General features: G+C 32.5%; 1 protein-coding gene across 1 annotated transcript in view; it reads left to right on the forward strand.

The window, feature by feature from the left end:
- Positions 1–10,159, forward strand: part of LOC106461810 (potassium voltage-gated channel protein eag-like) — a 112,307-nt gene extending 102,148 nt beyond the window's left edge. The window contains exon 10 of the mRNA XM_022388941.1: positions 6,284–10,159. Within this exon, the coding sequence (XP_022244649.1) occupies positions 6,284–6,712 (429 nt within the window). The 3' untranslated portion in view covers positions 6,713–10,159. The remainder of the gene's footprint in view (positions 1–6,283) is intronic.
- Positions 10,160–13,577: the final 3,418 nt, after the last annotated feature.

The following is a 13,577-nucleotide window of genomic DNA, read 5'->3' on the forward strand; positions in this document are numbered from 1 at the left end:
CCCAAGAGTTGGCGGTGGGTGGTGATGACTAGCTGCCTTCCCTCTAGTCTTTCACTGCTAAATTAGGGACAGCTATCGAGTAGCTTTGCGTGAAATTCAAAAACAAACAAACTAAAAATAATCTCTTTCAATGATGATAGTGTGAGTTCTCACCCCACCTTCAAACGTTTTTATTGGCTATCCATGTTTTTGCACTTGTTAACAGGATTCTTAGAACTTGAATTTGTAAAGAATATTTTAGAAAATTGCCCAGCAACTATATTCGAAACTCAAATAAATATAAAACATGTTTAAACATGCTTATTACACGGGCATTTTTTGAAAAATAAAAAAATGTAACATGGTTTAATAGCATAAAACGACATAAGCAATACTGTGAAAATTGGCTTTTAAAAATCATTTTGATACTACAGCATTACCTGAAATTTTTGATTTAAGAATTTTACAGTAGAAAAAAAAAGTTTTTTTTTTTTGTTAAATTTTAACAACACAGAAATTAACATGCATCCATAGGAGTCTCTCTTAGTAGGCCTTACACCTATACATATAATTGTATTTTGCTATATTTCTTTTTCTCTTCTTCCTCTTTATATTCATACGCAATGGGTGGACAGACATTTGTTTTCCCAAGTGATATAATAGTGTTAGAAGAACGTGTTGAAGTTCGACGAGATGTGTAAAGTTGTGGTATTTCCAGCCACGATTTAAAACTAAGCGCTATCGAATTCGTATTGGAAAAGTTGTTTCTAAAACTTCCTTGTGAACAGCATTTTCAATATTTGTACCTTCAGGGATATAAGTTTTTAACAAATTGACTGAACGTGCCCTGAATATAGCCACGTAGAGCTGACAGTGAGAAAAAAAAATGGTTCAGCTAAGTGCAAACCCTACGGACAGACATCCGTTTTCCCAAATTATATTATTCTGGGAATTCCTTATTCGAGTAAGGAACCTGACTTCAATAGAGCGCAGCACGATGATATATTGTCCAATTAATTTGATAAAATTCGAAAACATCAACACACAAGGTTTCTCCACTCAATCAACACAAATATACCATTGTTGTGTTATGATGTTAATATCTATACCATACTTGAGATTATATCAGTAACTGAGAGATGAGGTGGCAGACAATCTAAACTTGTTAAAAACGAGATGATGACAGAAAAGGTATTTTAACACAGAAAAACCGTGACAGTTCTTAATAAAACTGTTGAAGTAATAAAGTTCATTAAATACGATAGTACCTGGATCACTTTATTAAATAAGATAGTACCTGAATCACTCTATTAAGTAAAATAGCATCTGAATCACTTCATTTATTAAGATAGTATCTGGATCACTCCATTAATTAAGATAGTACCTGAATCACTCTAATAAGTAAGATAGTACCTGGATCACTCCATTAAGTAAGATAGTACCTGGATCACTCTATTAAATAAGATAGTACCTGAATCACTCTATTAAGTAAAATAGTATCTGGATCACTTCATTTATTAAGATAGTACCTGTATCACTCCATTAATTAAGATAATACCTGAATCACTCTAATAAGTAAGATAGTACCTGGATCACTCTATTAAGTAAGATAGTACCTGGATCACTATATTAAATAAGATAGTACCTGAATCACTCCATTAAGTAAGATAGTACCTGGATCACTCTATTAAATAAGATAGTACCTGAATCACTCTATTAAGTAAAATAGTATCTGAATCACTTCATTTATTAAGATAGTACTTGGATCACTCCATTAATTAAGATAGTACCTGAATCACTCTAATAAGTAAGATAGTACCTTGATCACTCTATTAAATAAGATAGTACCTGAATCACTCTATTAAGTAAAATAGTATCTGAATCACTTCATTTATTAAGATAGTACCTGAATCACTCTAATAAGTAAGATAGTACTTAGATCACTCCATTAATTAAGATAGTACTTGGATCACTCCATTAATTAAGATAGTACCTGGATCATTCCATTAGACAAGAGAGCATCTAGATTGCTCCATTAAGTAAGATAATATCTAGATCACTCTTTTAAGTAAGATAGTAACCTGGATCACTCCATTAAGTGAGATTTTATCTTGATCACTAGAGAATTATTACAGCAATCTTGATCATTAGAAAACAATCACAACAGGAAAAAAAACGTATCCAAAAGGCTCAAGAACTTTTAAAATTCGTTTCCTTTTCCATCAGATACAAAAAAATGAGCAAAAATAAAACGGGTAGCAAAGCTGATAGACTTATCAAAGCAAAAACTACTAGTTCCGGCGCTGTGATAAATTAACCAATGATGTGAGTCGCAAGATGAACTGAGTGAGTCGTATACCAAAAAGAGAAGAAAAAAAAAGGAATAAAACAGAAAAAATGAACTTCATACGCTAGGCTAAACACGAAGGAAGTTTGTTAAAGTACCATAAACGTAATTAGAGACTGTCTATAAAGAAAATAACTGACTAAATCATAAAATTTTAAGTAATTGTTAAGAAATACATGAAATAATTTGAATGCTGTCATTAATGGCCTAGCAGTTTCGGCTCGTCCAATATCCAGTTATGATGCTGCATTAGAAAAATAACACTTGAAGTGATAAAAATTATATGTTTCTGTTTGTTTGGTCTAATAATTGACCACGAGGCTCCAGGTATTAGCACTGTGTGTTTCTGCGAGGATACTTCTTATATGATGGTCTTAATTGAATCAGTATGGGTCCAAATTAACTTTAGATGAACCAAGAGCAAATTGGGAATAATGATTTGTTTTTCTGAACTGACACAATGGAAGCTTCAGAAAAGATTATATTCAGGCAAGCGAAGAAGTGGACGTGTCTTTACTTTGGAGGATAATTAAATTGTTGTTGTTGTTGTTGTTGTTGTTGCTCTTCTCTTAACGCACACAATACCCAGTGGATTATCTGCAGACCGTCCACCAGGAGGAAATGAACTCCGGATTTTAGCATTGTAAGTCCGCAAACTTACTGTTGACCCTACTTATGACGTTTTATCTTATTTACTGAACTTTTTGTGACTCTTTTTTTTTTGTCGTGTCCTTTTTTTTAAACTGAAACAAATGGTTTTAATTTTTCTGACTTGGGCATATGTTCTATATTCTCAACGCCTAACATCTAGCAATATCACGTTTTGTACGAGGTAGATATTAGAGTGAAAATTTGAAAAGCTATGTAAAAAATTGGCTTATGAAGTTAAAGTTATGAGAGATGTTATCCAATGGAACTGAAAAATTAAGGACGTTGACTTAGCAGGTAACTTATAATAGTTAGGGAAAATGTTATGTATGAGGTTGGAAACTTAAGGAAGATGCTGGCGTGTTCACCGAAAGGCCTTAGAGAAATATTTTTCCCTTTCCAAATGAAACAGAATTATTTAATAAAGCAATTCTGCAATGTGTATCAGGTTTCACACGAAAAAGTTAATTCTAAGATTTGTTTTGAATAAAGAGGTAATGCTTCAACTCAGAACAATTACAATTGAAGCCCCATCGTCTGATTCTACAATAGTTTGAGTACAGAGTCTGTCAGGGTTTAATAAGTTAGAACATCCAAAGTCTTATCGTACAGCATACTTGTGTATTTAGAAGTTTAGTGTATTTAGAGTTTGAAAGAGAATGAACTTCCTTCTTAATAACATCTGTCACTTTTGGGATTTGTTTGTTTATTTTGAATTTCGCGCAAAGATACACGAGGGCTATCTGCGCTAGCCATCCCTGATTTAGCAGTGTAAAACTAAAGGGGAGGCAACTAGTAGACTCCACCCACCGCCATCTCTTGGGCTACTCTTACTAAGGAATAGTGGGATTGACCGTCACGTTATAACGCCCCAACGCTGAATGGGAGAGCACGTTCGGCGACCCGCAGGTTTGAGGAGAGCGCCCTAACCATTAGGCCACGTTAGGTCTCCAAGGAAGATTGTAACGTTCTTGTAATGAAATTATAGCCTACGTGAGATTTCTTTAATAAGGTCACCAGGGTAAAGCAGCAAGTGTTTGAATAGCCAAAAGATCTAGAACCAACCAAGAATGGATTATTGATATTACAAGAATCGCATAAAGTTGGTTTGGGAATAAGTCGTTTATCTTCTCTTTGGAGAAGTTAGTGTGATGGACTTGTTTTATCTAAAATTGCTACAGAATCACTTTTGTGTAGGTTTACGTACGATGTTATTGTCGTACTTGTGTTTCACATTAAAACAATCATTGTTCAAAGAAAAGTTCCAAGAATTATAGAATATCCGTTCTTGGAAAACCTTTAATTTACTAATATATTATACATTTTACGTAAGTTGCATACTTTAACCAACGTTCCGCGTATGGAGCGTTAGAAAGAATGGACTTAAAATTTGTATTTATTTTCAAAAGCAAATGCAACACAATACAACTTATATGAGTAACTTATATTTCTCTTTGCCATAAAAAAAGATATTAATAATAAGGACTTCGTTTGATTTTCAGCGCTACTTGTGAGTGTTTGTAAAGATAGGGAGCTTATCGTGAGTAACACCTGGCCTTACTCGTTACCTAATTTTGGTTGGTAGAACTTCTTAGACTTCCTTTTCTATGCAATGATAAAAATAAGTTTTTATAAGCAAATCTGCCCTCACGTGCAAACCGGTTTTCCAGTCTGATTTTTAGGTAAAACCAGTGATACAAAATAATTGGAAATCTATATTTATCAGTCTAAATAGTACTGATGATATTTTAACCATTCATGAGTCATTCTACGAATTTCAAATACTCATTATTTAAAAACAAAATAATTTGCGTGTATTACTTCAGATTTTAAAAGCTTGTATGTTTTCTTAAAATACTGGTTACTTAAGTTTTATCTGTTTTTAAATTATTTCAAATCCTAGAAAATGTAATTAAATCTATAATATTATTCATATAAACTATTAAAACATGTTTCAATAACTAGTTCTAACAAATCAATTGTAAGTGAAAGAAGTAAAATGACTTTATTTAACAAAATTTCTGGTAAAATATTTAACATTGGCTTTTTGTATGTAATCGTGACACCTATTGACAAATTACATAACTACTTTGATAAGTTAAAAAAGTCTTTTCTAACAATAAATTATTGTTTTATGTTGTTGTTTTTCTTAAATAGTTATCTCTTAAAAGAACACTTACGTGACCATATTAATTTTTAAACATTAGAAAATACACGAAAAGAGATTAAGCCAGATAAGTAAGTAAAACAATACAAACAAATCAGGTTTTTATGTACAATTAAAGCAATTCTGTCAAACAGCCATGGCTCAGCAGTAGGCCTGAGGGACTAAACCTAAAACTTGGGACTCGATCCCTGCTGTGTGCACAGCATAGACAGTTAATTGTGCGTGTATGTACCAACAAACTACCAAACAATAAACCAGACATGACTTAGTGGTTAGGGTGTCAGGATACGGATCAGAAGGTCCTAGGTTGTAGAGGCAATGCTGCTGACATACTACACACTTTTAATTGTATAAGCATTATACAAGTTAAAGTAAATCCTTTTTTGGCTCAAAGAGTCAGAACAAATCCCTTATGGTAGTGGATGCTGCTGACTGGCTGTCCTCCATCTGGTAAGTAATTCAAAATTAGGAACGACCATTTTCGAACTTTATGGATCAGAGCCAAGCGCGATCCAATGGTTAGCGTAACGAACTGTGAAGCTGAAGTTTTGTAGTTTGAGCCCTGTTACTGAAAAAAAGACAAAGACACATCGCCTTCCGCAATTTAGAACCATGTGTACGTTACAAGAGATAAGGTCAACTCCATTATACAGTCTAATAAGAACTGGCAGCTGGTGTTTAATAGCTGCCATCCCTTTATTTTATAGTTTAAAAATTATGGACGGGTGTTCGTATTTAGCCTTCGTGTAGCTTTGCACGAAATACAATAAAACAAGCAAATTTTAAGAGTCTCTGACCTTGTCGTTTAGTGCATGAACTAATAAGGTGCCATTCAGTATGAAAATACCAATACCAAATCCTGTCAATGAAAAATACTAAACAATTAGCATAAATTTTTTATCCGAGTCTCTAAATTCACTTAAACAATTGTATATCATTTCTTTTTAATAAAATCCACTAGTTTTGAAATAAGTTGGCCTATTTTTGCCTTATTTAGTTGTTTTTCATAAAGGAACTGTTCATAAGTATGAGAGAAACTATTCTATGAACTATAATGTTAAAAACTGAAGTTTTATATATATTGTTTCTTTGATAATTTTGTTATTTTTTATCTACATTGAGAAGAGCATTGTATCTTTCAGTTGATATTTCGCAAGGTGTCCGATGTGAAGAGAGAAAAGGAACTAGGAGACAGACGCCGGAATGAGCCTTTGCAAGAGATTTCTCAGGACCATCTTGTGCGCAAACTTTTCTCTCGCTTCAGGAGGAACGGCTCGACTGGCCACCAGACGACTACATTACCAAGTCCAGATGTAGAACGAGTGGAGCGACCGTCATTCAGTGAAAGTGGAGCAACGCCCTCTAGCAGAAACAGCATATTTAAACTTCTGAACATTTCTGAAGGAGCAGAAAAAGGCAGGGCTGCAAAATGGACGCCAGCAATTGGACTAACCAAAACTGAAAAGGTAGGAGGCGACAACAAAGAAAACCAGGGGGCGACAGAAAACTTGAGCCTGGTTAAAAAGGGCGAAATAATTGCAAAAAAAATCGGATGCTCTCCATGTGGTTAAAGACTTCAAAGCTATAGTAAATCCGGGAGCGAAAAATCCAACTAAGCGGTCCAAAGTTCTATCGCATCAAGAAACTATCGAGGAGACAGCTGAACCAGATGGTCAACAGATTTTTCATCAAGAAAATGACGACAGCACCCACTCAAACAGTGGTTCAGGAAAGAATAAAGACTGTTACCATCGGCATATTCATGTGGAAGAACAGAAATATGGAGGCAGGCCTTATAGCTTCGACAGTGGTAATTTTTCCTCGGACCTCTTTTCACCGCGAAGCTTGTCCAGTACGGACTATCAACAGATACTCGCCAACCTTATGGATCTGAAAGTTGACTTGAAACTGGAAGTCCAACGGCTAAATCAAAAGTTGACTAGAATAGAAGATAATATAACCGAACTTCTCAAACACATACCTAACTGTGGTCCTAGTCCAGGGCAATCTTCAACAATAAATAATTCCCACAACTCTACCGATCATCCAAAACATACGTGTGGCAAAACTAGTGCACGAAAAGACCTCGTAAGTTTCGGAGCAGACAAATTACCGAACAAAAGGAAAAGTGTCCGTTCAAAAACAAAACCTAAGACCCCCACACCAAGAAGTTCACCCACGGACTTGACCGTTAGAGCTATGTTAGAGAACGAGATCGAAGAGCAGGAGAGAGATGCATCTCTTTCTCTTGGTTCTTGTGAGAAAGAAGATCAGTACATTTGATCATTCTTCGTAACAGTGTGTAAACTTCGTTACTCTTTGTCAATATTTAGAATATGCCAAACGCTGATTTTTGAAAGAACCAGTTTTAGTGCAATATGTATTACAACACCAAATGTAATGGAGCAAGTTTTAGGAACTTATCTGTTTCAGGTACTTAGCCGCTTTGTCTAAAGTTAACTCACTTTTCTATTGCTATTATATGCAAGTGTTTTGTTTTAGTGATCATGCAATGGCTTATGCGACTCTTCAGAAGAAGGCGTTGTTAATCCTATGTTCCAAATTACTCTTGTGAATGACTTTTCAAAAATACCAAACTCGTTTACCAAACATTAACCTATTTACAATAGGTAGAAATTTTCATTTTGAAGTGGAAACTTTCGGTAAAATGTCGTTCTAAGCAGAGCTTTTCTCTACTTCAGCTGTCTAGAAAACTTTAAAACTGCCATTAGAAACAAGTGTTTGAAGTGTTGGCGATATTCTACTTTCTTCGGTTCAATGGTTTAATGAGAAGGTCATTTTCTGAGCTAAACTAATCTGTTGGAATTCAAGGGATCGGATTTTTCCAATATGTCTTCTTAGTTGGAACAAGCCCAATATCAGTCCAGTTTCGCTTCTACAGAGGAGTTAAACCCTAAATCTATTTTTCTAACCAATTTGTTATTTCCTAAGGCACTTTACAGTAGTGGTTTGATGCATAAAGTTTTTTTTTATATTTATTTTGTATTATTACAACTGCATTTAAATAGTCTTTTATTATTACTTTATGAGTTTTGAAGTATCAGTATGCATTTAAATTATTTCATTATTACAGCCAGAAAAATAAAGTTATCAAAGGTCACATTTAAATGGTGTAATTTTGATAAGAGTTGTAGCTTATTTTAACACAATGTAACGATATTTTGTTATAAACTACTCCAAGAATTTAGTGAAATCAATATACAGAACTTAATATTTATTCCATAAGGTGTCATTTAATCTTAGTTCATTGTTTTTACAAAAGAAAGAATGCTGAGACACAATTGTGAAATTGAGGTATATATACATGATCATATAAAAGTCATTAATAGATTTATATATATATATATATATATATAATTATCTTTCCCCTTTTGCGTCGTATTGGTGATGCCTCATTGTAATTCTTCATTAAATCTCGTCATGCATTATATAATTATATCATTTCCACGTTGTTGTTTTTTGTATAGCGTATGTATAAACGTAGTTAACAAATCAATTGACTTCATAATAATTCCAGCATATGTAATTTCACATTTCGAAAACATAGCAAATAAAATGAGCAAAGATGTGTGTTTGTCTGTGCGTAAAGCTAATACAAAAAGTTTGGAAAGAAAGTTGAAACATCATATTTCGAGGGCAATAAGCTGACAACGGTGTATAATGATCAAAATATGAACTGTAACATTTATAAAGTTCTTGTTTTCAGTGTTCTATCTCCAGATTAGCTCGTGCAACTCTTAGGAATTTCTTTGATTTACTACTCAACGCTACTGAAAGTAATTTCTCTCGATATGCTGACAACGGTTGTTTTAGCTGCATAACTTTACGAAGTGTAACGTCCCAATTTCTTACCTTGATTGACGTCTGAAATGGAATTAAACTCGCTTAATTTTCTGCTTTGCAACAAACTATTCAAAATAGTAAAGTAATTTTATCAACCTGCAAACAATAAAACGAATAGACACGTCTTTATAATTTAGATTTAATTAACTTGATCGAACATTTTGTTCTTTATTGCTTTGTTATTGTAAATTAATATCAAAACCAACCAATGTTATTGTTAGTTGATTTTAGTTATTGTATTTATATGTACACACACGTGTACACGTGTGTTTATTTTAAAGTTTTTTTTCATTTTGACACACACAAAGTATAAATACACAAACGTTCCAGTGATTAGAAGTTTATTAAGTGATAAAGTCACCTGAAGCAGCTTTTAAACGGTTGACATGTGTTTTGTTATATCGTGTAAATTGATGTAAGATAATATTTTATACTGTATTCAAAAATAATATATCAGAAACCGAAATATTTAAAGTTGTTCGTTTATCTTTAGATTAAATACGTCTAAATAACGGTATTAACAAATGTTTTGCTCTTGACGAAGTTGAACCGTCACTGATTTTAATAGGCATGCGTAATATTGAGAGTATTTTCATTCATTTTTATCCAGTGTCGCTTTGCAACTTATATGTTAGCTCTGGTTTAATAATCTAACTACCAGTGATTCCAGTATACGTTTCCAAAGTTCTTTTTGGAATTATATTTAATGGTCTGAAATACCAATGAATCCCTTGTACGTTTGAAACGTTCTTTTTGCAATTAAGTTTATGATACAAATACTAATGAATTCAGTGTGCATTTACAACGTACATATTAGAGTTAAGATGATATTTATGTTCCAGAATCGCCAAAGTATGCATTTTGTCTATGTTTTATTTGCATTAACAGCTCAAAATCAAAATACCAGACTTTTTTACAGCTCAGTTTTGTCGAAGATAGTTGTAAAAGGCTTTCAAGTAATTGTTTGTAGTCAAACAAACACAAAGCTACAAAATGGACTACTTGTGCTGTGACCACCACGGGTATCCAAACTCAGTTTTTAGTGTTATAGGTCCGTAGACCGCTGTGCCACTAAGAAGCTTCAAGTAATTAAACACGGCAATTATATAAACAGTCCTCGAAATTAGCACATCAAGTCTAGAGCAAAAAAAAAATGGCGTCATCAGGATAACACCACGGCAAATGTAGTGGTCTTTTCTGAAAACATTACTTAATGCCCAAGATGGGTACAAAACAAGCGGCCTTACCAACGTAAAAGCGAGACGCGTTAGTTCTCTTAAATCGATTGAATATTTTTGATGAAATCATAAAACTAGAGGCAGTTTTCGAAGTTAAACTTCAGAAATATCTAGAGAGATAAGCCTAAACGTTTCAAATTATAATGTGATTTATTTCCTTAAACATATTTTACGTTCGCCTTGGTTTTTACAGCTATCCGCCTAATTCGGCATCTCAAATTAGGCATGTGAGTTCATTATATTATTTAACATTTTTGTTTCTATTAGCAGTTTTATTTTTGTACAAAATCTTAATCTTTCAAAACTCAAGAAATTAGAGGAAATAATTACGAGTTTATTTTCTTACGATGGCATATTATTTTACTGTCGTACTTAACGTGTATTATGAAGTGCCATAACTTTGCCGTCGCTAATTTCGAGAACTGTATTAACTGGTGTTTTGTTTTGAATATTACTGGAGCCTGTTGTTCTCTGTTAGAGGTTGTTTAGATTTTTTTTTAAATCCAAGAAATGTAATTAAGTAGATTTCTGAAGTTTGTAAAAAAGTTACTGTAATTTATTATCTGAACTTGATGCTCTTATTTTATACGTACTGCATTTGTTATATTAGATAATCAAATCATGATTCTGCTATTAGGTTTACAGCAAGGCTTGTTGGTAATTTAAGGAATTGATATGGATCATGTAGTCCTATAATTTCTCAATTTACATGCTTTAAAAAGAGAACTCGTGTAGTAAAAATTGCAGTATGCTGTGAGGCGCCATCTCGTAATAATAAATAATATCTGATGAAATTAACTTTATCATTTTGATTTTAATTGAAGCATTAAGAATTAATCAGATGTTCAATGTTATAATATCTTTTTTCAATTAACTCTAGTATAGATTGTATCATTGAATAAAAAGTTTTAATTTCTATATTTCCAAATAGATTTTGCCATATTTTTTATATTTTATTTATTTCAATTGTTTATTTTTCGTTGTGAAGTGTATATTATTGTTAAAAATTGTAGAAGATAGCCCATTTTTATGACGTGTAAATTATTTTTTTCACTATGTTGCACTATGTTTCTCCTAATCGTTCGCTAAATATTGACTGCACTCGTCATCTTTCAATGAATAAGAATTACGGAATTACATTTTAATTAATGATGATGAAACTGTGTGAAGTAATTCACACTAAGTTTATCCACAAGATTAACCTATGCATACTTTACCAAAAATAAAAGTGTTAGTTGAAGGATCTTGAAGTAATAGCTAGAACTTGGAACTCCTCATTAAAGTGAAACTCTGTGTTACGTCTTCCTTTGCACATACAAATCTGTAAAGGAATAATTGTAAGCAATATTGTTAGTATTCTAAACTCGTGCACGTCATCTATGTAAGCTTCCATAAAGGTTTCCTGTAATTTTTGAGTATTTCTGTTTTATAATGTTACAATACATCAGAAGATATGCTGTAGTAATGCACCTTCACTTTCAAAAAGAGGTGGTTGTTAGATATGCCAACTTTCAGGTTTACTGCGTAATGGGCAATTTGTTTTTTTGAGGGTAATTAAAGTCAAAGACGTGGTTTTATTACCAGAAGTGTGAGGAATGTTTTCTGATCACTGTAATCCACAGATAAATGAATTTCATAGGCTATTGTTTCCATCCAGCGACATCAATTATAAGTTATTTAGCTGAAAAAAATACGATTTATAAAGCTCCACTAAAATTTATTTAATTTATATTTAATGAAACATAGATTAGAGAACCACCTGTTGCCTTGCTTGTTAAACACAGAATTGTTTTTTGCTATCATCTCATTCTTTTATCCCTATTAACACTTTTCCTACATATACATATATATATATTTACATGCATATACATATTAACATTTCCCAATGATGTAACTAGCATCAAATAATTATATTATAACTTTTATTCGTTTCTTAGTAGTTGTAAGAAAATATTTTATTGTTGGCCTTAAAATTTACTTGAGTGGATTGGATTGTTAGAGTGTTTAAAGAATGGCACAATCACAACTATTAAGCAAGTCGTTTTATGTATATAACGTGCGTAGCTTTTGTTATAAGGATAAAAACATATTAATTACCTCCAGTGTGGTGTTCTTATTTTCTAAATATACCACATCAACAACATGTACACTACATTTGTTGTTTAGTTGCAAATCTGCACATAAATTCCTTCTGAGGCAAGTAAATTAAGTTAGCACCTTCAGATCATGCAGAACTTGGATATTGATGATAATATTCAGATTTAAATTAATTTCATTTCCCAATTTATTTGACATCATAGAAATATCAATAAAACATTACATTATCTGTGTTTGACATCTTGGTAAATGAGAATTGTGGCGCCATCTGCCAGCTATCCAGGTTTAAAAGCAAAGATAGTTTTGAATTGTAACTGTAACATTTTTAAACAATTGGAAAACATTAAAAATGACATATTTTTGAATTTGTAAGACAGTTTTTGTGTTTAAAATATTTAAGGAGATATTTAAGTTTTTGTTTCTTTTTTTTTTAGATGGTGAGAGAATTATCCTAGTTATACTAACATTACTCAAAGAACTTACAAGTGAATGTAAAGAAAATTAGCTGCGCAATCTCGGTCCTCTTTTTTTTTTAACATTACAGTATCACATCTATGGTTTTGAAGTGGTTAATTGTTTGCGTTTCTCAAGAATTCTCACTCTATTACAGCCAGAAAAATAAGAACGATTTTTTAATTTGTTCCATTCTTGATCATTCATAGTTTTCAAAATCAAATTCCAATCAACAACTAGCTAGAAAAACTCAAATTTCTATTTTCTTCCACTTTTGTCACTTCTTTATCATAATCATGACATTCAGTCAATTGTCCTTCAAGTGAACATTACACCATGTGTTATTTACCATATCTCTTCCAGGTAGACTGGAATAATTATCATCTTTATCAAGGTCGTATAAACCGAATAATTATTGTTCTAACAAATGTTTCCTAGGTTTCTTCCGGTTCTGTCATGATACATCTTTTTACTACAGAGTTCACTGTTAGCCTACTTTAGTGGTTTGTGTACCAGCTTTACTTCTAGTCCTTGTACCCTTATAACTTTGCTGGTTGAACTTTCTGAATACTCTTTTTAATGTGCTTATACGCACGTTTAAATTAAAAAATGACTACGAAAATAACTAAAGTAAGATTAAATGTTGAATGCCTTCACATCTAAAAAATAATAATAATTTATTATTAACGTTTCGTCTGTAGACTTGCATCATTCAATTTACAATATATAACCATTAAAACCAGAAAGCCACTTGCGCATTTTAGCAGCCTGAAGTCTTAATTCT

The sequence above is a fragment of the Limulus polyphemus genome, unplaced genomic scaffold (assembly GCF_000517525.1).
Source record: "Limulus polyphemus unplaced genomic scaffold, Limulus_polyphemus-2.1.2 Scaffold41, whole genome shotgun sequence".
Taxonomy (NCBI): Eukaryota; Metazoa; Arthropoda; class Merostomata; order Xiphosura; family Limulidae; genus Limulus; species Limulus polyphemus.